The sequence below is a fragment of the Strix uralensis genome, chromosome 6, assembly GCF_047716275.1.
Source record: "Strix uralensis isolate ZFMK-TIS-50842 chromosome 6, bStrUra1, whole genome shotgun sequence".
NCBI lineage: Eukaryota > Metazoa > Chordata > Aves > Strigiformes > Strigidae > Strix > Strix uralensis.
Window position 1 is genome coordinate 32,349,187 of NC_133977.1, and position 24,654 is coordinate 32,373,840.

General features: G+C 43.4%; 1 protein-coding gene and 1 non-coding gene across 2 annotated transcripts in view; one reads left to right on the top strand and one right to left on the bottom strand.

The window, feature by feature from the left end:
• The window catches only part of CLASP1 (cytoplasmic linker associated protein 1), a 189,121-nt gene that overhangs the window by 111,613 nt on the left and 52,854 nt on the right, over positions 1–24,654 (bottom strand). Inside the window, exons 3-8 of the mRNA XM_074873569.1 lie at positions 22,674–22,752; positions 22,328–22,431; positions 21,748–21,839; positions 21,585–21,660; positions 18,596–18,693; positions 17,418–17,485 (exon numbers count right to left, since the gene is read on the bottom strand). Coding sequence (XP_074729670.1) covers positions 17,418–17,485; positions 18,596–18,693; positions 21,585–21,660; positions 21,748–21,839; positions 22,328–22,431; positions 22,674–22,752 — 517 coding nt within the window. The remainder of the gene's footprint in view (positions 1–17,417; positions 17,486–18,595; positions 18,694–21,584; positions 21,661–21,747; positions 21,840–22,327; positions 22,432–22,673; positions 22,753–24,654) is intronic.
• On the top strand, positions 23,858–23,974 carry LOC141945563 (U4atac minor spliceosomal RNA). Its single transcript, XR_012629554.1, has one exon. It is a non-coding gene; the product is annotated as a U4atac minor spliceosomal RNA (small nuclear RNA).

Sequence of the window (24,654 nt, forward strand, 5' to 3'; positions counted from 1 at the left end):
CTTAAACAGGAGAAAAGGCATGACTCAGAGCAGAGGAGGTGCAGAAGAGCATCATCTCTGTTTCACAAGAGGCAAAATGGATGATTTTCTTCCAAAGGGTGAGCTCATCCAGTGAACCCCCTGCAGGTCCTCACTCAAATACATGATGCTCTGTAATACACTGGTGTACTGTATGGCAAAAAAAGCCTAAGTTCAAGGTTATTAAAAGCACTTTGTGTAAGGCGTCCAGACGCACCTAGGATTTACATTCCAGAGCAGGAACAAAAGAGAATGACACATGTCAAAGAATTAAAATAGTTTATTTTAAGCACATTTCAATTCAGATAGAGGCATGCCTTGAGTCAGAGGTACAAACACTACAAGGACGCAGCAAGATTAAGATGGGCTTGGGTCTGCTTTCTAGCACTAATATTTATAAAGCTCCAATGAAAGACCTTTTGAAATATGACTGCTTCATATCAAAATGGAGTACAGGAGTTGGGGAAAATTAAAAGAAACGAAAGTTGTTCAAAATTCAGTATGTTTTACAGAGAAAAATCTAACAACAAAAGTAATGGTCCTTGTATATCATTCATTTCACAATAAACTCTCACTTCATTGTGCAAAACTATACATTTGTATTATATACAAGTATAGATATATATTTGGTGGTTTGCATTTTTTATTTGTATTACTTGGTGTAGCAACGTCAAGAATCCAGGTGATGCCAAGACCTTCCTTCTACTAGCTGAAGGAGACACTAAAGCCAATCTTCAAATTATGACGAGTTACAGACTTTATCAGAGAGTTTCATTTCTGAACCTTCAACTTTTGGGCTTATTCATCTGGGTTTTCAGTGACCCACAGCGCTGCAAGTACATCTGTCCCAAAGCACACGCAACTTCAACCAGTTGTAAAAACTGTTTGAGAGTACAGACTCACTGTTTCCACTTACTCCTTCACTGAGTAAAAGGAGCTTGACAAGCAAGTAATTTATTTTTATACTATGATACTGCTTCGGAGCAACAGTCAGATTCCAAACTGTTATGCACTTGCTTTACATTTTCACAAATCAGAAGCAGAAGGAGTGACCATGTCAATGTTATGCTACATGTAACTAAGTGTTAATACTCACTTTGACAGGCAGGATTACTATCTGTTGGCACATTAAAAAATGCTCACAAACTCCATGACTCAAACACTATCAGGTATGGAAGTGGCAATAGCACAGAGGAGGTGTGAAAGCGGAGGCAGATATAGAGTACCAAATTACCAAGTTTTTATTATTAGCAGCTGTTTCCAGGCATTGCTTAGACTATCTGAAGAATCAGTATGAAGAACTAACACTAAAAAAATTAGCAGAACAATTGACTAGTCTATAAAGATGTGAACTGAAGAAAAACAGAAAATTGTATCAATAGTAGCATATCAGAAAATGTCAGCAGACTTGGGTTGCAGAAGAAAAAGCCACGTAAATCTTTCTCCACCCAATTCAGTAATTTTCAGCATGCAATACAGGCTACTGGTTCGTTGTTGTTTAAACACAAATAACAAGGAGTGCTCATAGGGTATTGCTGTCTGTCAACTGTCAGCTGTACTGAAAACTCAACACAGAGGGCAAGCCAGCAGTTAGCAGCATCCTGCCTCCAAAAGCAGCCCAAACTCAGAAAAAAAAAAAAAAAAAGAATAAAATTTGTGGGAAAATAATGCTTTACCACATCCCTAAACCCAATTTCTATGCTCAATGTGTAAGTAAAACTTCAGGATTTCTACAGAAGGCAAGTACCAGTTACAACTTGAGGGGTCTGTTGGACCACGCTGTTCCTTCTGCAAGCATGAACACTTAAGTCCTGTATTCTTGCAGAAGATATTTCTGTCTAGGGATCATTATTCATCATATGTGGCCAACTGCTTTACCAGCTATCAATCTGTTCAGAGCAAAAAAAGTTTTGGGGCTCCCAGAACATGAGAGCAGGATCAGTCTGGTTCATCTGAGGCTCACAAGTCAGCCACTTAGGTCACTTGAGCCACCTGAATCACTCACCTCCATTACAGAGCACTCACTTTATTTCCAATTACCAATAATTATTATTTTGTCCAGACTGGAACTGAATGGCTTGGTTATACAATGGCTATTTTCTATTTGTACTGCTGTGGCAGCCTGAAGCGATCAGTGGCCAGCAGCATCCTGGTTCACGGGATATTGTGCATAGCCCGGCAGTTCCCTAGATGTTGCCAAATACTGAATCTGTGCTTAGGAACCACAAGCCAGCCAGGGAAGCAAGCTCTGAACCATTAGCCTTCACATTAACCAGCACCCGGGGGGCTTTTGGTCCAGCTAACCAACTTAATTGAGCTAAAAAGATGAAACTACTCTCACACTGCCCCTCTGGTGAGGGTCTCTTCTTGGCATTATTTAGTTTGAAGGAAAGGGTCTGTGAAGGGATAAGGAGACCTTTGCCTCCTGGCACTATGGAGAGGAGAATCCACGAGCCTCTTACAGAATTAAGGCATGTCCTACATTTGAACTTCTCCATGCATGTCCCATCCTCATTTAGGCTCCACACTTAATAAGAATGGCTTCTTAATAAATGACTGAAAGATCAACAAGCACCTTGTTAGAATGGAAAAACCTACAAATGAATCCCACCACAAACTAAAAAAGAGGACAGAACTGAGGAATTTCAACCTTCTAAATGAAAATTTTGAACTAAAAGCAATGACAACAGAGCAGCCTCAAGCCTGTCCAAGTCTCACTCTTGCAAACACACCACCATGCTGGCAAATCATCTGGTTCTCTTTAGCAGCCATCTGTGCTTGCCTTCACTTAAAGAAGAATTAGAAAACAGAGAAACTGGCACACGTGAAGCATAGCACATGACAGACAACTACAGATTCACTTGCAGCTTCACTCCAAAGGTTGAAAGCAAGTAAGGATCAGGTGTTTTAAATGGAAAATGTGAATTTCAGTGCCACCTTTACATACTGGCATTCGTAACAAGTCAGTGCTCCAATTAGTGTCACTTTGAACTGTTTGTCTTGCCTTCTTTCCCATGCAAAGCTTCATGGGTCCCTACGATCGCACTCCCTCCACTTACAACCTGGAGACTCAGAAGTCTTCACTGAAAAGCAGAATAGAGGAGGTGGGCCAGGGAACTTCCATTCCCTCTTTGTTTTATAGTAGTTTTGTGTTTAGTTTTTAAATATTAGAACCAGGATCCTACTAATTCCTGGAAACCCTCTCCCACTGACACAAAGAACCACTGATAATTACTGCCGGGAACATGGGTGGGTTTGAGGTGGGGGGTTTCTTAGTCACCTGGAAAACATTTAAACCAGGCTTATTCAGCTTCTTTTTATAAATATTATGAGGGAAAAGGATCAAAAACTACACTTTCTCACAGAGATTAAAAAAACGCATTCAAACATCATGAGTTAAAAGAAACATTTAGTTTTTCTACACGGGAAACTGGGTCACAGAGCTCAGCCAGCAAAATAAAGCTTATCATTACAAGTAAAGGTTCAGAAGACCTCTAAAAAGAGTATTTTGAAGAACAGCATGAAGATTAAATGGAACAAAATATAGTCTCACCTACTAATTTGTAGCAAGCTCCTCTGCAAATAGAAAATTAGAATATATCCACATTTAAATATCAAGCTTTAAGTTCTTAATGTTAAAATCAAAGAGTAATCTGCATCTTAATTCTTCACTAAATATGGCCATGTGCAACTTGACAATCACACTGATGACAGACCAATAAAACTAGTATAAAGCATTCTCATCAATTCTAGTATAACCCCAAATCAGCAGAGCATGTACATTAAATTATACACGCTGCCATTTATAGAGGTGCCTCTGTTATGGCTTGCAACCGTTTCATGCTGATGTCAGGTCTTGTTGTTAGCTGAAGTCACATTTTCTTCTGCCTTTAGCCCTGTTACCATTCTTGATAAAGTGTTCAATAACAAACACACCATCTCAAATGACACTGGCAATCTTCGTCTTTAGCTTACTAAGACACACAGCTATAAGAGAACTGAGTAAAAAAAAAAAAAAAATTTGATGAATTTGGAGATCTTAGATAACTACTGCCTCCTACTGAAGAAAAAATAAAGTCACAGAATAATTCAGGTTGGAAGGGACCTCTGGACGTCAAGTGATCCAACCCCCTTCCAAAAGCAGGGCTGACAAAGCTGGGTGGCTCAGGGTCTCATCCAGCCAAGCTTTGAACTTTCCATAGATGGAGATCTCTGGTGATCCTGTTCAAGCCTTTCACTCACCATCCTCAAAGTGAAAAAACTATCAGCTCATGGAAAAACGAGCATAGGGCTGTGCCCTTAGTCCCTGCAGTCTGTGAACTACGTGAACTTGCATAAAACCAACTGAAAATCTTTTTCTGGAAAAGGTCTTATTTCCTATTCAGAGGTTTTCTGGAATTAGTGGTTATGCATTATAGGTATAGAAAATTCAAGATTCTAGCCCCAAAATTAAAAGATGAGCTGCTCATCACAGTCTTCTATTGGTGTTTGTACTGTGTGCTGTTTTACAGAAATCACTGCCATGTCGTAAGGGAGCACAGATCACCTGCTTTGAAAAATGGCTGGTAGGGTCATCACTGGCCAAGGGTGCAAAGCACTAACAAACAGTGCTCAGGTGTATTCTCACCTCAAACTGGTAGCAAACAGCATTTTCTAGGGTAAAAAGTGCTAGTTTAGACAGCTCTGTAATCCATCCTTCCTGGGAGGAAGCTGATGAAAATGACTTCCCGCACACACGCTGGAGGCCCAGAAGGGAAAGTCCCACTGAGGCTGATGGAGCACTCTGCCCAGTTTATACAAAAGACATTGTTCCCCACAGTTGTCAAGCAACCACCTTTCCCCACCAAGAGTTTCAAACAAAATACTAAGTTTTTAATCCTATTTTTAACACTGACTAGCTAAAGGCTTCACGTTTATCTCAAACTACCCCACAGTACCTTGTACACACAGTCCACCTCCGTCACAAAATATCCTACTGCATCTCCCACACTTTCAGGCAACAGAGTGCATGGAGCTGCTTATACCACACTGCTATAAACAAGAAATAGTCTGGACAAAAATAGGGACTAGACTGCTTTAGAGCCCATGATAATAAATAGTCTTCAGGGAACAACATGAAGGGGAGCAGCAAGGAGCATAATGTGCACATGCAAAACCCAGTCCAGACTCAGATCCTTGGAGAAAGCCCACTGTAGTGAGCCAAGATCCAGCACATCACATAAAAAAAAAAAAAAAAAAAAAAACAGCCAAACAAAAAAGATGTCGGAGGAAGGCACTAGAGACAAGTATGGAGCTTCTTAGGGGGAGGGGACAGAGAATAAGTTTCAGTGAGCTGGTGCATAAACGTTTTGCCTGTGGAAGCTTGGGATCAGATCTTATTTAAGTCTCCAGTGAAAAGGAGCGTGATTGTCTCTCCACATCACAGAAGCTCCGTGTGATTAGAAGTCTCTGCAGATTCAGCTCCTGCCCAGCACAGAGCTCAAACAGCAGGAACATAAATCGGAGTTGAAGTGCCCTGGCAGAGCTGCAGTGGGAAAGCAGCATGTCCAGCCCTGCCTCTCCAGGGCTGGCTCCAGAACTGCCCCTGCTCCCTCCCGCTCACAAGCAAGAGTTGGGGGCGTCAGGGGGAGAAATATAAATGATCAAGAACAAAGTTAGACCCATCCTTCATAAAGCAGGCCTAATTAGAAATGTCAGGTCTCATTATGAGCCAGCGCTCCACTAGATAGGAGTCCCATTACTCAGGAGAGATGTATGTGGAAGACATGCATCATTTCTTTAAAGATGTATACATCTTTACTCACACCACACCCAAAGGGAACAGTCTCATTACATGGGGGTGGAGGCAGCACCAACACTAAAAGAGCCAATGCCAACTGAATAAAGAAAGCACTGGGAGAAGCAGTGCCAACACTGTTTCAATACATAAAACTTCTATTTCCCCCTTACCTCTGACAGACTAAGAGCAATCGTGCCTGTAACACCCATACAGGGCTATTACAACATTGTCAACCAGCAGTTTACAAAGGGCCCTGTTCATTTCCCACTGAAATTATTAGAAAGAGACCACTAACATCAAAGGGAGCAGTTTCGGACAAAAAAAATAGTGTAAATTTCTCTTTCCTACCTCCGCATATAAGCATCCAAAACTCTCTTTCAAACCACTATCCCTCCTGGTCTCCAATGAAATCCAGATGTGTTTGGTATTCATTGGACATTAGCATCTGCATCTAGTACCAGAGACTTTCATGTCAAGCATCTAAAGGACTTTTGTGGTGCCTTGACGAGCCCTGAAGGAGCAGTTCAGATGATGCTCTACAGTGAATGTATTTATCTCTTCCTCTATAGCATATTGGCTGTGCTAAAATTCACCTGGCTTGACTCTGAAGGCCAACTGCAAAGAAGCAGCCATTAGCAGTTTTCCTCATGAAGATGTGGCTGCAGTGAGCTCCCTGCAGGCTATATGTAGGGTGTAAACCAAGCCAGAATTATTCAGGGCTGTCTGCAGTTTTGGGCTTCAGGGGAATAAACAAGAAAGAGACTCAAACTGATTTGCACAACGCAACAAAAGGATTCCTTTGACAGACCAGCAGGGCAGAATTAATTCCTTCAGCAGGCAGAAGAAACCCAGTCATTATACAGTATTTGCTGTCTTAATACTACAAAAATGGGACGCTTTTACTTATTATAGCTTGGTTTTGTTGGTTTCACATCACTACATCTAAGCTACAAATAAAATACTTCAGCCAAACATAATGAAGGAGGAGTGCAATGTAATGCCAGACCAGGGCCAAGTACGGACAATGCATTAACTGTACTTCCCACTGGAGTAACAAATCAGCACTTGTCCACTCCTGCGTTTAGAAAAAAGGTCCTCTTCATACCCCTGATTCACATGGCTGTAACTGCAGTTATTGTTCTACCACTGTATGTTAAAACTGGATACACCATCTACATCAGTATGTCTTTCTCAGAAATGGACTTGGTAGTCTAATCTCATCCAGCCTAAGGTCAGTGATTTGAATATGAAAAGTGACTAGATATGGTAAGACCTTCAAGCCTGCAAGCATTTGCTCTTAGGTTCTTTAGAAATTAACCTGGCGCTCTTCAGTCTAGACACTTAAATTAAATCTCATAGTTACGGAAGCTGCAGGTACTGTGGTTATGCTGCATATATAATACTGTTCTGCAAGGGCAGGGATGCTCCTTGTCACCAGCAGGAGAAACATGCATGTCTCATGTACTTTTATTGCCCCTAAAAGACTATCCTGTAGTTCACTGATTACCTTTGGGTGGCTGCTGTCCTCAGAGGCTGTTAATTACAGCAGTTAAATTCGGTTCACTTGTTACATGCTCAACCTGAAAACAAATCTCATCAAATAAATGAGAGCAGCAGCACAGGAATTCATCAAAGTGCTCCACAAGAGGTGCAAGAAATTTCCTCTCCCCCAAGCACTCTTTGGCCATTGCTGAGGCTGCTGATTAAAGACAGCAATTTAATTCTAACTGGGACAGTGATTCTATATAAAAACAGCCCAGAGCATTCACTTGTAAGAAGTATCAGGAGACTACTCTCAAGAGCCCAGCACATAGCCAACAAACAAAAAGGGGGAAAACCCCCACACCTCCACTGCTTTTTGTGGAGACTGAACTATTTGTGAGCCTCAGGCAAAATTTCCTATGTCAAGAACGATTTTATAATTCTTTCCATCACAGCAGAAAGACTGTGACACCTTCACTTGTGCTCACTGAAGTACTTTACGGTGCCTCCCAACAAGCATTGAAGTCAAGAGTGTGTGAAATACATAAACAAACACTACCCAAATAAGCTTCACAAATCTGCAGAATATACAACTATGAGATACGCTAAGGGCAACCTGGTGTGAGTAAAAAGTGACAGCCTTCCTTTAGGATATTTGAGTAATTTGTACTTCTGTCTCTCAGAGAACTGCTGAGAATTAAAAGGCCGACTTAAAATCACTGCTACGTTCACAACGATCGATATATGTGTGTGCACATGCATGTGTATGAACCATCCTATTAATAAATTTGCCTGTGGAAGACGCTGTGTACAATAAATGACAAAGCTAACAGATTAAAAAAAGTGAGATTGAGTTAGTCCTTTCATGTGAAAATGTCACTAGAGTTAATACCACTCCAGGCTTGTCCCCTAAACTCTTTCAGACAAAAGTTCTGCAAAGGAGACCCAGCTAGGCAAAGCATCACAGAAGATAGGAGGAGACTGGTCCAGAGATTTTAAATACAATAATCACTGCAGATTTGAGGCTTTGTTTTACAGATTAAACCAACCTGACACTGAAAGACATGAAAGAAATTGGAGGAAAAAAACACAGCAGAGAAAACAGCAACACTACTAAGCATTACTGAGATGTTACTGCCTCTGAAGCTTTACCAGATGTTACTGCAGTTTCCATGGGAAGGGTGTAGGATCTTTTCTAATTCATCTAATTCTTGTTATGGACACTGGACTGTAGCTTCATCCTTGCAATGTGTTCCAAGCTGCATGTGTTCTCCAAGTCAACAGTTGAGGTCCCTCAGATCCACACTGTACTTTTACCAAAGGGGAAGAAGAGGACAGGCCCTGCCTGAAGAAGCTCGTCTCCAGATGCGCAGGATATTCATGCATTTAACCTCCATCAGTGTTAATGGAATTGTGTATGTTAATCTTTTGCTCATGAGGTAGTGTCATCATTTAGCTGCTCGCTCCTTTAGCCTACATTTTATTCATGTCTGTTGGAAATACCACGAAATGCAGTGGTAGAGAGGTTCTGCTTGGTTACACCAAAGCTTTACCAAAAAAGCATTTCTGTGTTCATATAAAACCATCAGGAGTTAGGGAAGTGATAACACATATACGAGAGTAACTCTAGTCTACTGCTTCTTTGCAAGGGAATCCCTAGGGTCAAGGTACTCTGGATTCAATCCAGAAGACACAATAGCACTAACAACTTATTTTTCTTCTGACATGTGCTACTACCACAGTAGTCAAGCAATGGTGACCTGGAGGTCAGACATTTCCCAACAGATAAGACCAGCTGGACTATGGCCCCAGGCTCTTCATTCCACCAGCTGATCTTTCAAAGCTGAAAAGTTCCCAGTAAGACGAAATCATCATGCTTCATTAACAACAACAAATATGTGCTTGTTTTCTTTAACAAACAGTTAAGTACATCAATTATTCAACACAATTCCAACTGTGGAAAAACAGTAAGTATTCTGTGATTCTCAACTCCTCTTTTGATCTGGACAGGAGGAGCCAGCGTGAAAAAGTATCTCAGCTGTAGGTGGTGACAACTGTCCAGTGACAGGTGATATAGTTCACGATGACAAGGAGAACCAGCCTAGACAGGTTTTGGTGTTTTGTTCCTGGAGCTGGGAGGCATTTACTGACTGTTCACAAGTAACACCACACACATGCATCCCCTGCCTCCTCTGAAAGTACATGTAGTAATTGCCTTGGAAGAGCATTGTGAAACTGTAATATTCCAAAAGGATCCAAGCCCCTAAAATAAAGAACTGCACATAAAAATAGCATGTTCTGTCACACATTCCACAGCATTCAATATGCCCAGGTGACTTCCACCTGCTAATCCATTACAAAAAAAGCTGCCAATTAATCAGCACCTTGAGACAACAAATATCAATACAAACCCAAGATCTATACCACCCAGATACTGACAATCTCAGACTTCCTAAATTTAGTCTACCACATCTGCAGTGTAATAAAAATTTCAACAGGACAACAGGTACACTGAATGGAAAGAAGAGGGGGAAGAAAAAAAAGAAGAGCGATGCAGCTTTTGTAAAGATGGCTAACGGAAATAATTTCCTCTGAAAGCTAAGACGAAAGGCACGGGCTTCTGATGTACCATAAATATAAGCAATACATGCTTCCATCCTGTAAAATAATTCTTCACAGGTGAATAGATACAGAGCTCCTCTGCCTTTCCATTTCACCTAGTCCCCTCCAGCTTCTCCAATTGCCACATATATCCTTTCTGTTACAGAAATGCATTTAAAACACACAAATGCACAAAAGCCAGCGATGTCTCCATTTGGCACATTCTTGGAACTGTGATTCAATGATAATTCAGAAGTACTTATAACCAATTTAAATAATCTTCCCAACTGATGCTGCAAAAGGAAAGAGTTAGGAAGTGAAAACCTCAGTGATCACTCAAAAACATCACAGACCAGGAGAGATATCTGAAAATACCTGTCCTTCACCTCTCACAACGTGTTCTGTTCCCTTATATATGCACACATCCTCTTTCTTCACTCCGTCAAGCAGATCATTTATCATATTTTGTAGAAGCTTAAACTGAGCTTGATGCCACCAGGCTACAGATGCTTACAGGCTATTTTTTAAACTTCCACTTTTACTGCAAGATTGCTTCAGTCTCTTCACACCGCTAAAAAGAAATTTAACAGGCAAATATTCAGACACTAACAAATAAACCCATCCACCCCTGTGGCATATTCATTAGCACCTACCTTTCCCTGTAGTCATTATCTGCAGTGCCGGTGAGATGCTGGGGAAGAGCACTGTGCTCGGAGAGCAGCCCTACAGTACATGTCTCTCAGCAACTTAACCACCAGCAAACTCTCCACCCTCCTAAACGACTTCTCTGTGTGACCTAGCAGACGATTGCCACCTCTCCTCCAAAATAAAAGCCGGCTCAGCATTCAGCTGAGCACCATGTGTCCTCCTGTGCCTGCTTGTTCACATCCCTCCCTTCTAAATTTGAGAGGTTAAAATCCAGGAGGCAGTAATATGCTTATTTACAAAGTTGTGTAATGGGAAGGGAGCAGAGCTTGTCTTCTCCATTTATACCTTCCACAAGGATGTACTATCAGTTAATAGCACTCATTCAAATATTACTCAATTACTGCTCTCAGCCCCCATGCAGGTGAAGGGGTATTGCCTTGCTTTTATTATGCTGAGTCAGCGAAATGAATTTTCCATTTCATTTTCTATTTCAGCTTGAGAAAAGTATTCATAGAGAACAAGCCATAATCTAAATTAAATTGCACAAGGAGGTATGAATCCATAAAAGCACAGTGCAGCATTTGTTGGTTCAAACTCTGTGTTATTACAGTCATCCCTCCTTCCAGTCTGTAATTCTGCTGCTTGGATGTGTGTTGACAAACAAACAATATCCCGCCCACAGATGGATGGCAATGTTTGGGAAATGTGGGTGATTTTTCCTCCTTATAATAAATATCAAAATAGCATTCAGTGACTCAGTTTTATTAGCAGCAAAACACAGAAATCTAGAATAGTTGTAGTTTCCATCTAATTGCCCCCAAGTTGTCAACTTCATAAACAGAATTCATGCAGCAAATAGCATATTTACCTTAAACAATATCTCAAATATAGAAGCAGTTCTATTCAAGAGTAACATTGCTCCTTCTTCATAAACTTTCAGTAACTGGAATTATCACATCTGCTGTTTTAGCATTGTTTTAATTAACTTGCTTACTCTTGGAATGCTAATTCACACAGGCAACTCTCCTCATCTTACTCTGCACAAGTATCTATGGGGGAGAGATCTCAGCTCCAGACTCCTGGCTTTAGGATCTCCTGCTTCAATTTCCTTGCAACCCAAGACCACTGCCACTTTCACTATCCCTAAATCTTACTCTTCCGAGCAAAGTCAAAATTCAGTATAGACAAGAAAGTTCAGTCCCCTCCCTACCCACCGGTACCATACTAGCACACCACCACAGTATCCCTGTACACACCAGTGTAGAAGCATCTCCCAAAAGTTGTGTGACTTACATAAAAAAATGAGGGTTTACATCACAAAATTTCATATTATGATATTGCAGTGATCAAGAGCATTAAAAACACAATGAAACTTTTTGGTTACTAATAGCTTTGGTTTGGGTCATCATTTCCTATCAGCCTGTATCTCTCAGTAGATGACTTATTTCTTAATCTGTCCTGAAACTTGATTATAAAGTCTTCCTGAGTCCAGGTCTGATCAAAAGTCAACTCAAATCCAAGGAAAAATGGTACATGTTATGTTCAGGTCCTTTCAGACATAATACCAAGGAAACCCACGCAGCATGAATTTCTTGGTGTCTCTGTTTATGTCCAATAGTCTCTCTCTCTATCACATCCAACTAAAGATCATCACACAATGCCACACGAAGACAGCAGCTGACTAGCAGGCAATTATTGGTTCTTTCATGCTGAAAATGTATTTGTCCCAGGGGAATAAGGCATCTGCATAATTAGCAAAAGCAGTTACACAAAAAATAATTAGCTTGCTGAAAGCCCAGAGGGGGAAAAACTATAATTTTTGCTTCAAGAGGCTGACTAATTATATGCCAAATAACAAAACAGAGATACACTGAGAATCATCGAGAAATCCAACATGGATTTTAACTTCATATTCTAGCTATAACGGCTGCTAGTAGCCTAGCAACAAGCAGCATACTTCAGCATGCCAAAACCTCCCTCTGACTTAATGAAACACCTCAGATTACAATGCAAACCTCCCCCACCCCACTACATTTGATTCTTGTATTACTAAATGATAAAAAGCCTAGCCAAAAAAAAATTTAAAAAATCAAGCAATTCAAGATAAACACAAAGAAGCACTAATGAACCACAGTACAGAAAGGTAAGTAAATATAAAACATATTAATTATTTTCATAGACTTAAAATTCACATTCTGATCAGAGCTGATTCATTCAATTTATCCATGGGATCAGAATATGTCATATTACTTTAAGCAGTCTAGTAGACCGAGAAAGATTTCATTTGTGTCTTAGGAACCATTAGTTAAGAAATCTGCTTACAAAAATAACTTACAGCATACTTGCTAATCTCTAAATTACTCCCGATATACAAACAATGCTGTTGCCATCTCTTTCTTTTACTTGAATATCTCTTTCTTTTACTTGAATCTTCAGTGAGCTGGTAGAGGAAACTGTTATCCCAAACAGTAGCCTCAGAGCTGAGGCACCAGTTTTAGTCATCATTCTTCGAGCAGTTCCTCCACTGTATTTCACCATTTCAGAAGCCACTGTTACTTTCCCACCTGCCCAATACCACTATGTTCTGCAATGTCAGGTTTGACAACCACTTTCAAGCCTTGTAATCAGCACAACTCCAGTGCTTCTGGGCCAGGGCTCAGTTACGAGTGTCACTTTAGCCAACAGCTTGCTCTTGGTTACCCACCTGAGCTACCCACCAGAGAAGTACAGATTCCCATATATTCACCACATTAAAAAAAATTAATTTGATTTTTGCTAGCAAGCTGAGAAGTTGTAATATAGCTTCAGTTAACCTTTTCATTTCAGAGGCATGTGTTAACCCTAAACAACAGAAAGCCCTTCCCCAATGGGCAAAGCATGTTACTTTTCAGCTGGGTCCGTTCTGCAGCTGGTATGCACCCAACATGGGGAGCAGCTCAGTACAGAAAACCCAGCACAAGAGAGCTGACACTGCTCCTTCCGCAGTGTCTTTTAAAGCTGACAAGGGCTTACAGACTGCAGTCTGCAACGAACATTTGCCAGTCTGCCTCCCAAAACCTCTGGGATACTCACACAGTCTGCTCAGAGCTAGAAATAGTACATGCTAGCTACAGAAAGGGACTAGCAAGAGCTTTTAAGGAAAGGTACAACGGCACCATATTGCCAAGTCGTCTGATCCAGGCCATGTGGCACGAAGTTAACCTTAGCACTAGCATTAGTTTTGGGTTCACCTGGTGGAGTTACTATCTAAAAGGAGTGGTATTAATGATAACAGGTAGACAGCCTCATAATCAATACCACACTCTGCCAGACCATTGTGGTTTAATCCCAGCCAGTATCCATCTAAGCCCCACACAGCCACTCGCTCACTCCCCCCCGGTAGGATGTGAGAGAGAGAATCAGGAGAATAAAAGTGAGAAAACTTGTGGGTTGAGATAAAGACCATTTAATAGGTAAAACAAAAGCTGCATACGCAAGTAAAGCAAAACAAGAGTTTCATTCAGCACTTCCCATCGGCAGGCAGGTGCTCAGCCATCTCCAGGAAGGCAGGGCTCCACCACATGTAATGGTTACTTGGGAAGACAAACGCCATCACTCCAAATGTTCCCCCTCTTCCTTCTTCTTCCCCCAGCTTTCTACGTTGAGCATAACGTCATATAGTATGTATGGAGTATCCCTTTGGTCAGTTGGGGTCAGCTGTCCCAGCTGTGTCCCCTCCCAACTTCTTGTGCACCCCCAGCTTACTCACTGATGGGGCTGTGTAAGACGCAGAAAACACCTTGATGCTGTGTAAGTGCTGCTCAGCAATAACGAAAACATTTCAGCATTATCAACACTGTTTTCAGCAGAAATCCAAAACATAGCCCCATACTAGCTACTGTGAAGAAAGTAACCCTATCCCAGCCAAAACCAGCACACATGCTCAAAGGATTAACAAGACTGAGACAACTATTTCCTGAGAAAGGCAAATCTTTTGGATGTGCAATATTTATCATCATCTTCCCTGGTGACTCTGACAACCCCTGAAAGTGTCACCTCTGTTCAAAAGCTGCAGGAGGTGTCAGAGACACAAGAAACTCGACAAACTTAGCTTGTCTTTAGGCCATAATAAACTTGTGACCATGGGTGAAGATAAGCCTCCTTCACTGGCTTATACAACCTCAAAAAGATAAACTGAAAGTTGCACAGAGCTGTTGACACATTAGATACGGTGAGTGTGTATGCTCTGTGCTGTGCCTGAAGCGCGAGGAAGAAGCAACAAACCAGCCTATAGCACTATGGGAAACTGAACCCTCTCCTCAAACACACACAAAAGAAAATATATTAATAACTAATGTTCTCATTATTAGCTTCACAAATGAGAACTGCTTTAGAATTAACTCATGCAACTACAGACTTTTTTATTGTTAGGGAAGATGAAAAGGTTCTGGCAGAGCAACGGGAGATCTTATCCTTTCCACACCTTGCTCTCTGACCCCTTAACGCTCCTCCACTCGACCCAATTCCCATTCCCTCCGGCTACTTTTTAGTGGCAATGGCCATGCAGGAGATTCAGCAGAGAAGTGCTAACACACACACTCTAGGGATTGCATCCAGCTGCAGCACAAGCAAGGACAGCGAGCCATCAGCAGATCAGGTTAAGCAGGGTGAGGAAGACAGGAGTACTGTGTCTGGAAGCACAAAAAGCCTGTCGATGGAGTCAAGGACATGAGATACTGTAAGGTCTCAGGCACTGTATGTGCAAGAAAGTTAAATCTTCAAATTCATCAAACCAGTGACAGAGAAAGGGGTATTAAAAGAAAAAAAATAATTCTCAATGAAGCCTGAAATCTAATAAGCATAGATGCTTTACTTGCTCTTATGAAGAAAAAAAAAAAGTTTCTATGGAATCTTTCCTTGGCAATTTTAAAATAGGTGGTTTGCTTTCTTGGAAAGAGATGGCACTAAGAATTGTCTGCCCAGAAGAGGTCATCCCCATTGTCCCATCTTGCTTCTTCTGATGTTTTCCATGGCGCCAGCAGCCTTGAATCACACAACAGCATGTGCTGGGATGTTCCGTCTAGAGACCACAACCACCTCTCAAAAGCCAAGGATTATCAAGTGATTTCTCTGGTACTGTTCTGGGTCGTGTAGATGCTAAAATAATTGCACAGCTAAAACCTGAATTGGAAATAAATTAGCTCTAGTTTCTTGCTCTTCACTGAAGTTTATTCTTACATGCATCTCACCTATTTCATACTAAATACTCTTCTAATCAGTTGTAGCATACCTTATTTTCTACTAAGATCACCTTCATTTGGACTAGAAAAACCCTCTGTAAACTTAGCTTAAATTTGGCTAAGGACACATTAAGCTCTGAAACCTTTCCCCCTCCCGCTAGAGAATAAATCCAACAGAAACCCACCCACAGTCATCATCCCACCACAGCATTTGTTTAAAAAGACCATGTAGCAATACGTCTCACCACAGAGCACAAGTCTGCCTCCTCAAACTCCAGACAACAGCAATCTACACAGCACAACAATGCATCTAATTAACTTTTCCTTTTTTGAAAGCCCATTCTATTCCACTACTATCAAACAAAAATTCTACCTTAGCCTAGCCAAATAGAAAGCAGAGAAGTTGGATCATCAGCAAGCTTGTTTTAGTTTGAGCTGGGATTTCAGAACAAACATCAGGAGGTTGTAAACATTAAGATGTTTGCTAAGGAATTAAATATTTACTTCCCCCCCCTTTTAAAAAAGTACATTTGTTTCTCGACCACACTTTTTTGCCCCTGTAAGCCTCACATACCTATACAGCCACTATTTTCCCACATTATGCAAAAGCATCGTTTTGATCCATTCCATCACAGAGGAACTAAGTCTTCATTGTTCCCAAAGGTACAAGAGAATATCACATCACATTTCTGAATAATCCAAAACATAACTTCAGAATTTTCAAATGAGTCAATTTTATTTATTTCCTGCGGGGATGATGTTTACCATACCTTAAAATGGATACGGCAAGAAGAATGATGCCTAGAAGCAAAAAATGTACTTTTTCCAATTTAAAAGAGGAGCGACCTTTCTGCTCTCTTAGCTTCTGAGAGCATGGTGGGAAAGACTGGGGACATCACCTATCCTGCTCTTGGCCTTGACGAGGGTGTGAGCTTGGTAGGAACCCGCAGCACTGAACCCATGTTCTTCATCTCTGCTCTATTTGGCCACTGGCAGAAAGATGAATTCCCTCACCAGGAATTCTCTCAAAAATCTACTCCTAAAAAATGAGTGATACTTAGTAAAAATACTTTCTAGCTCATAAGCTTATCTGTAAGAAAAGCAGTAATGAACACATGTTTTTAAAGTAAGCAAGGTACTATTTTCAGACAAGACAGACAGAATTAAGTCTGTGACAAGGGTCTCCGACTATCATTCATAGATGTACAAAGCACGTAAACATAGGAACTGCAAAATACAATCCCTAAACATGAGCTTTAAATGGAACAGTACTACATGAATATGTATACTTTCTGTACTATTTAGGGCATTAAACTGAAAAGGTTTCTTCTCTGAAATTACTATTTATCTTATGAACAATTTAAAGATGCACATGGACTTGAGAACAGAAGATGCATTTCCCTAATGAAACTCAAGAGGAAAAGAAGGACAGCTCTTACAACACCTCCTGTTCTTGAAACTTACACTTCATTCTCCTTCTGATACTACTAGGAAGACAGAGCAGATTAACTAAACATCAATTTTGTTTGCTGCAAGAGCTACATGTATATTTCTGAACAATCGCCCATACATGTTTTCCCTAACAGAATGCTTGCTCTGTGTCCATTTGAATGCCTCACCAATTGAAAATTGCTAAAAACACCAAAAAGAATACAAGTACTTCTACTCACCACCTGAACTCTGGATCATGTTTCCAGATTTTTGGACCTCATCAAATTTTGTAAAAATTACATTCAACCTGTTTGAAAGAAAGAAATATACAATGAACAATTGAATTTAATTTTTAGGACTCTTCTAACTTGTTATACGACAAATTTTGCTTCACTCAGGTCATTGGGACCACTGTCAAAAACATCAGTGTGGAGGGAAGTTATTTTAAAATAAAAAAATAATCACAACGTGCAACAGCTGATAAGAAAAACTGAGAAACAACTGATACTACAGGAGGTGTAAGAGAGATAATTTGAAATGCTACATTACTGAAGATGCAACATGTCTAGTTGTAGATGCATTTCCAGTTCATTACCACTTTGCCTAACATAACTATTCGCAGAAATGCCACAAAAAACATCCCTAAAAGACAACTTCATACAACATTTGTCTTTGACACTGACACCTCTTTCCCATTCATGTCACAGGCCTGGTGGAGCAGAAGATCAGAAGATCCTTATCACATCTCATTATTCCTTCCCAGAGAGTTTATTACTTTAAGCCACACTGCGGCAGCAATGTTTTCACTGGAGAAAGAGAGGCAACAGTAGTGTCTCTCCTCGCGTGCACCCCACCTCTGAAACCTCTTCCCTCCCGCCTCTGTGCACTGACGTGCTGCCATCTACTCTATCCTGAGGGCCAACCACACTCCACCCCACACACTAGAGGTTGCAGCAACATGCAGAGCAGCTTTCTAACAGCACCTGAAGCAACAGCAGCAGAGAAACAGGGCTTTGGTTTTGGTGTGGATTTTTTTTTAATAAAACCTTGGAAATTATTATATTTACTGTGGGGTTTTTTTTCTTTATGACAGCCTTCTAAGCTGCATAAACACAGGCTACTCTGAAGTGTCCTCTCTACACACGCAGAACGTACAGGAAAAACACCACATTAAATCTTCAGTTAACTACACATCTATAATAATTTTATTGGTTTTCTAAAGATGCTGTGTCATACTTCGGCAAAGGTACAGGATCCACATTACATGAAACCTGAGTAAGCGTTTGAAGCATGAAAAACGCCAAACCCTGATCCCAGGAAAAGGTTCAATCATGCAGCTCCTGAAGCCTTCTAAAGGAAGGAAGGGAATAAAAAGCAGCCCAAAAATCATGAATGCATAAGGACATTCTCAGCTTACCGAGATTGGGGTAATCCTTTTTTACTGAGATCAGCCCTTACACGTTCACCAACATGTCTGTAAATTTCCACAAGGCTGTTTATTGCTGCATCTCGAACCTGAATGTGAGATATGAGAGAAATCAGTCATCTTAATTTAAATAAATAAATCCCTGCCCTACACCTTGGAGAAAGAGATTTGCATATTTCTTGGCAACAACAGTTGCCACTATACACATTACCACAGAGTTCATGAAGGAGCTTCCATCCTTGCATTTCAGATATTAGCAGTATCAGCAGGTCTAATTTAATTGAAAAGGCAGTCAAGACATAAAATGAAAGGTTTCATACATAGGGACACACACAGGGAGCTTGGCTGCCTCTACCAAACTCCACCCATTGTGTGCAACAGGTATATTTACTGGATCAAAAAAGCAAGGAGACACAAATAGACATTATATTGCTAGTATGTTATAAAACAAACTGACTTTTAATGCCATCTTACAAACTTACCTTTCTGTGTTGATAACAAAATATGGAGGGAGGGAGTAATCAGTCACCTCAGTCACCACGAATCTTGCATGTTTTCCAAACTGATTTGCAAGAAATTACAGAGTACATCGTTCCCTCCACCCAACACAAGAGTCACAAATCTGATTGAAGTGTCACCTTTCTGTACTGAACCTCCTTCCTCCATCAGACACAGCAAGCGGAGAAAGGAAACTATCTGCTTTGCTTGCAGAAACACCTATGAAGCTCTGCACTTCTGCTTCTCAGAAGATGGCCTGGCAGCTACCCAAGCACCTGCACACATCAGGACTAGACACAGGATATTTTGTGGGCACAAGCTAGAATCACCTATAGGGAGTCAAACGGCAGGCACACGTGCCCTGCTTCCTAGCCAAAAAAAACTTGACACTTGACTCTCGCTCATCTCACCCCGTTCTCCTGCTCTGCAGCCTTCCCATTCAGCAGGTCGCTGCTGGTTTCCAAACCCTTGCGTTCACTCACGCCAGCCCTTACTCTTACCTCTCTCCTCTCTGCCCATCAGCCCCGTACACCACCAGGCAGGACTTTGGGACACAGCTCAGGAGGGACTCTTTGGTGCTCCCAGCTTCTGAGTACAGAGGCCCTAACCCAGCCTCACTCTCTACCTCTGACAGCCAGGGAGGAGAGGTGGCAGTGCCTGCATCGAGCCTGCCCGCCCCGGGGCCCTGACCCACACCCCAGCCGCAGGGGCACAGCAGCCAGGGAACGCTGACAAGCTCTGCCATACCCCCCCAGCCTGCCACCGTGCCCCCTCGAGCCGGGGCACGCCATGCAGCCGGCCACAGAAGTCCTCACTGCCTGATCTGGAAGGATTGTCTGAGTGTGTCAAGTTAATCAGAGGTATGGTTGCAGGACTGGGTAAACCCCATATTGGCAGGGAACCCCTACTATCATACTTGCTTCAGTCTACCACAGAAATAACAAAGCTTTAATGCTCAATGTTATTTTTGAGAAAATAATCATAGTTTAAATACAGTTGTCATACCAAGTGCTCATTTGGTTACACAAGCTCTTAAACTGCATTAGCTGAAAACAACAAAACCTAAAACACACTCATTCTGGGAAGGGCAGTAACCAAACAGCTTCCATGTCCACAACAAAGGGGAAAACCACTGCACTTGAGCCGGATCCGTGTTTCTCCATCATCTCTCACCAAGAGAGGGCAGCATTGACTGAGCGTCAGGTCTCCCAGAGCTCAGGAGAAGCCATTGGCAGCCCAGGAGCAGCCCGAGGGGAGCCCGGGACCAGCCCCTGCCCCAGGACAGGCACCAGTTCAACCAGGAGCCACTTTCACAGCGATGTGTGTCTGATCAGTTCGGACATGGGCTTTCTGGGGATGAGACACCAGATCCGGGATAAGGGGCGATCAGCCTCATTTCCCACTGCAGCTGGGGACTAGAAAAAGGAGCTGTGCCAGGCACAAGGGAGAGGCAGTGCAGAGGCAAAACGTGTCTCAGACCCCTCATCAACTCGCCAATGGCAGGACCAAGGTGTCTGTGCAACAAGTCAAAGTCCTAAACCCAGTGTCCCCTCAAAGAGCAACAGCTTGCTCAGCCATGGTTCAGCACTACAAAGGACCCTGAACATGAAACTTCCGTCAAAACTTCTCGGGGTACCAGGTTTATCCTCCTGCCTTGGCACAACCAGCAAGGGAAGGCTGCTTCACACTCAGTCCAAATCTTCAGCAAGGGGAGGCCCTGACAGCCATGGGAAGATGCCCAACTCCAGACCCAGCGTAAACCCATTCCCCAGTTGGCCATCCCACACTAAACACCCACTCCAGACCTGGATTACATGTGTCCACCCATCCTGGGCGGGCAACAGGGATATTCAAAAACTGGTAGTACATGTTACATGACATTAGTTTGAAACCTGCTTCCCCACCCCACCTATTCTCACTAACCTCACATACTTGCATCTAATTTCAGGTTAGGTCCTGTCCAGGGCAGGACAAAAAGCATGTAGAAGTGACAGATTTTTTTCAGCGAGTATGTTCATTTGGTTTGCATTGCTGATTTAAGGTCCCTATACAGCTTGCCTTCCCTCCACTCCTCATTCAGAATCTCCCCATACAACTTCTGGCAGTGCACGCGGCCAGGCTGTCCGACTGGTCCCATCTGCCCTCCCTGCCCAGACTGGTTCTTCTCTGAAGGTGAAGGGTGCTGCACCGAGCCCAGAGGGATCTCTGCACCCTCCCTTGCATTCCGGCTTTAAGGCAAAGCAGTTCCCTTCCCACAAAGGTTTTCTATTTTGTTCCCCTCACCTGCAGATTCATGTTATTCTGTTCAAGACTTGGAGTAATTGATATGCTGGTTTAGGCACACTTCAAATCTTCATGAACAGCACGTACAGAGTTCACCAGCAGCAGAATTAACTAATTTACCAGTCAGAACACAGAGCCCCACACTCACCGACAAAGCAATCAGCACAACCTTTAGAAGCGACTCGCAGCAAAAGCTTACCTGGCTGTTTGGATCTCCGAGTAAGTTACATATATGTGGCACTATCTTACTCAGTGTTAAACTCTGAGCTCCAGATCTAGGAATAAAGAATAAAAGGGCACCACTGTGAGTAACAAAGCAGGCTTGTGTACATAATGTAGGTTTGCAGGAGGTTCTGACTTACGCATTGAGTGTTGCAATAAGGCAGAGGCAAATCCCTTCTCTTGTCCGGAAATTCTTGTGTTTGAATCCTCCCAGCATCCTGTCCCACACGTACTGTGGAAGACAAAAGGTGAGACAGGAAAAAAGAAGGCAGGGGAAGAGAGATTTTTTTTTTTTCTTCCAGCAGACATACACCATAACATCTCTGGAAATTAAATATAAGCTTTACATCCATCCAAACAGAACAAGACAAGAAGCAGAAAGACACTCTTAGATCTGACTAATTCTTTGTTCTGTGCTGACTTCGCAGTAACTCCCCACTAGCTAAAACATACATTTACTTACAGAAAACAAGTACCTTCCAAAGACCCAGAACAACTACTATGACATCCAGCCATCCCATCCTTGGAAAATCCACTGACATTCACACTCCCACGTGTATCCTGACATGAAACAGTATTCTCAAGTGAAGCAAATATCTCATAACAAGGCATACAGAGATGAAGCTATTTCAGACAGAGCCATGGGAGAAAACCCTCTGACAGAAAAAAGTTCTTTTTAAGCAGTCAGTCAGTCACACTGCAAAGGGCTGTTGAGCATACCTGAGGGTTAGCAGCTTGTTCCATGATTTTCAGCAGCAAGGTCTGATCCTGCTCCCTCACCGAGTCCTTAGAGTCTCCCAGCCTATCAAGTAAACTTGGCAGCACTGAGCAAAGAAAACAGAAACGTCCAAATCCCTCAGAAGAAAACTTTCACAGTGGCGCAGCCCCTCTGCTCTCCCCCACCCGAAGGAGGGACCATCCCTCCCACCCTTCAGCAGAGCCTGAAACCACCAAAAGCCTCCCCAGTGCTTTCCTGAGGAGAAAGGCGGCTTTGTGTACAGCAGCCAGAGCAGATCCCAACAGAGCAACGGCAGCACACAGACCCCCTCGCCCACAGACCCCTTACCTGTGCCAATCTGGGCCTTGAAACGATCTTGCAAGCGGGACACTAGTGCAGAAAGGATGTCAATCCCCAGGAGAACCACCTGCAAGCACAGGACAGACAGTGTTTTAGCATGCAGCCCTTTGCCCCAGCCAACCCACAGGAGAAGGGCCCCTTCCTACCCACAGCATCGGCACTGCTCAGCTAACAGGGGTGCACAAGTACGCCCAACTCTTCCTTGTGTGGCTTCCAACAGGCAAGCCGAGTGGTTTATAAACAGAAAAGCCCCCAAATTATTGCTCCCTGGGACATTTACAAGTCAAAACTCACTGCCAAGAACCTGACAAAGCCAACAACTATGACTGCTGCTCAATGCTAAATTCATGCATATATGTGTGTGCAATGTACGCATACCATACGCATAACAATTCCAGTATTTGCTGTAACTAATGTTTCTAATTAATTGTAATTACTACACATATTATTAGAAAATGGTGTGCACTAACTGCTACTTAATAATTCTCTTGCAGAAATTAAACCCAACACTTCTATGACGTAACTGAAACCCAGGGAAAGGCACCTTGTTTGAGAGAAGCTTCAGGACAGGTTACACATCAGAAAACGCATTTAATAACTTAAAAAAAAATACATTATATAATGAATATACTGTGTAGCTTGTATACTAAATACTTGGCAAGACCCTATAGCTGATGATAGCTCTGGTATGAGACAGCTCTTCCTAAAAGTTTTTAATGAGGCACTGCGGTTAGTAACTGCTGGAAGCCTGAGGGACAGCCACGCTGCTGAGGCGGTGTCACCGGGGCTGCCAGAGCGCAGCCCCGCTCCCTGCACACCCGTCCGTCCGTCCGCCCGCCCCCCCGGGCGCGGCTGCTGGCGGGGCGGCCGTGCCGGGCAGCGCCGCGGGCGGGCGGCAGGGGGCGCGCTCGGTCGCCGCTGCTGGCCGGCCCCTTATGCAAATACTGTCCCGCGCGGCGCAGAGCACTCTGGGTAGCGCCGCCACAGCCGACAAAAAGGCTTAAACCGGAGCCGCAGACGACAGCGAAACGCCGCTGTCCGCGCCGCGCCGAGCGGAGCGCGGCCCCCAGCCGGGCGGCGCGGGGGGAGCGGGCCCGGCGGGGCCCGCCCCTCGCCCGGACCTGGGGGGCGGTTCGCTTTCCCCTAGCGGAGGCGCGGGAGCTCACCCACCAACCGTCCTTATCTCGGGGTTGCGCGGCCGCCCGATGAACGCGTGGTGAGGGCGGCCCTGCTAACGCCTAAAGCAACACAGCAGCGCCCGCCTCGCGCGCGGCGCAATTTTTGGAACCTCGCACCGCGGCGTGTGCCCGGCGCGGCTCCTGTCCCGGCTCCCCTCCCGGCTCCCTGCTGCTGCCGCCCCGACCACAACCCTGCCCCGCGCCAACGCGGGGAGCTGCGGCAGCACCCGGCCCGTCCGTGTTCCCTCCCCGCGGCCGCCCAAGGGCACCGCTCACAGAGAGCGGGGCGGCACGGCAGCGCGGCAGGCGCGTCCTGAGGGGCAGCACCACCACCGCGTCCCCTCCCGCACCCCGCCCGTTTTAACCCTCCTGCGGGAGCTCGCCACGCTGCGGTCGGTCCATAAGCCCAGCTTGCCACCCTCAGCTCGTCGCACGGATTCACAGGAGCACTAACAGCGGGCAGAGGAAACTGCCCACTGTATGTCAAGTCTCCTGAAAAGAAACTTCCTAAATACCTGCATCCTAACTTCTCCCAACATACGTCACCTTCTCCAAACAGCTCCTGTAGTCTTATCCCATCCCAATAACGGATCCTTCAACCACGTCACTTTATTTCAACATCATTTGCAGCCTGCCGACAAGATCTAGAATCTATTCCTATGCCAAAGGAGAATTTTCCTCATGCTTTTATAAGCCGTGTTTAGTTTTCACATTCATCTTGCACACTGGGTTTAATCTACCATTGACAAATGCTCAGCCAGCTCCAGAGCCAGCTGCCTTAAGCCCTATCG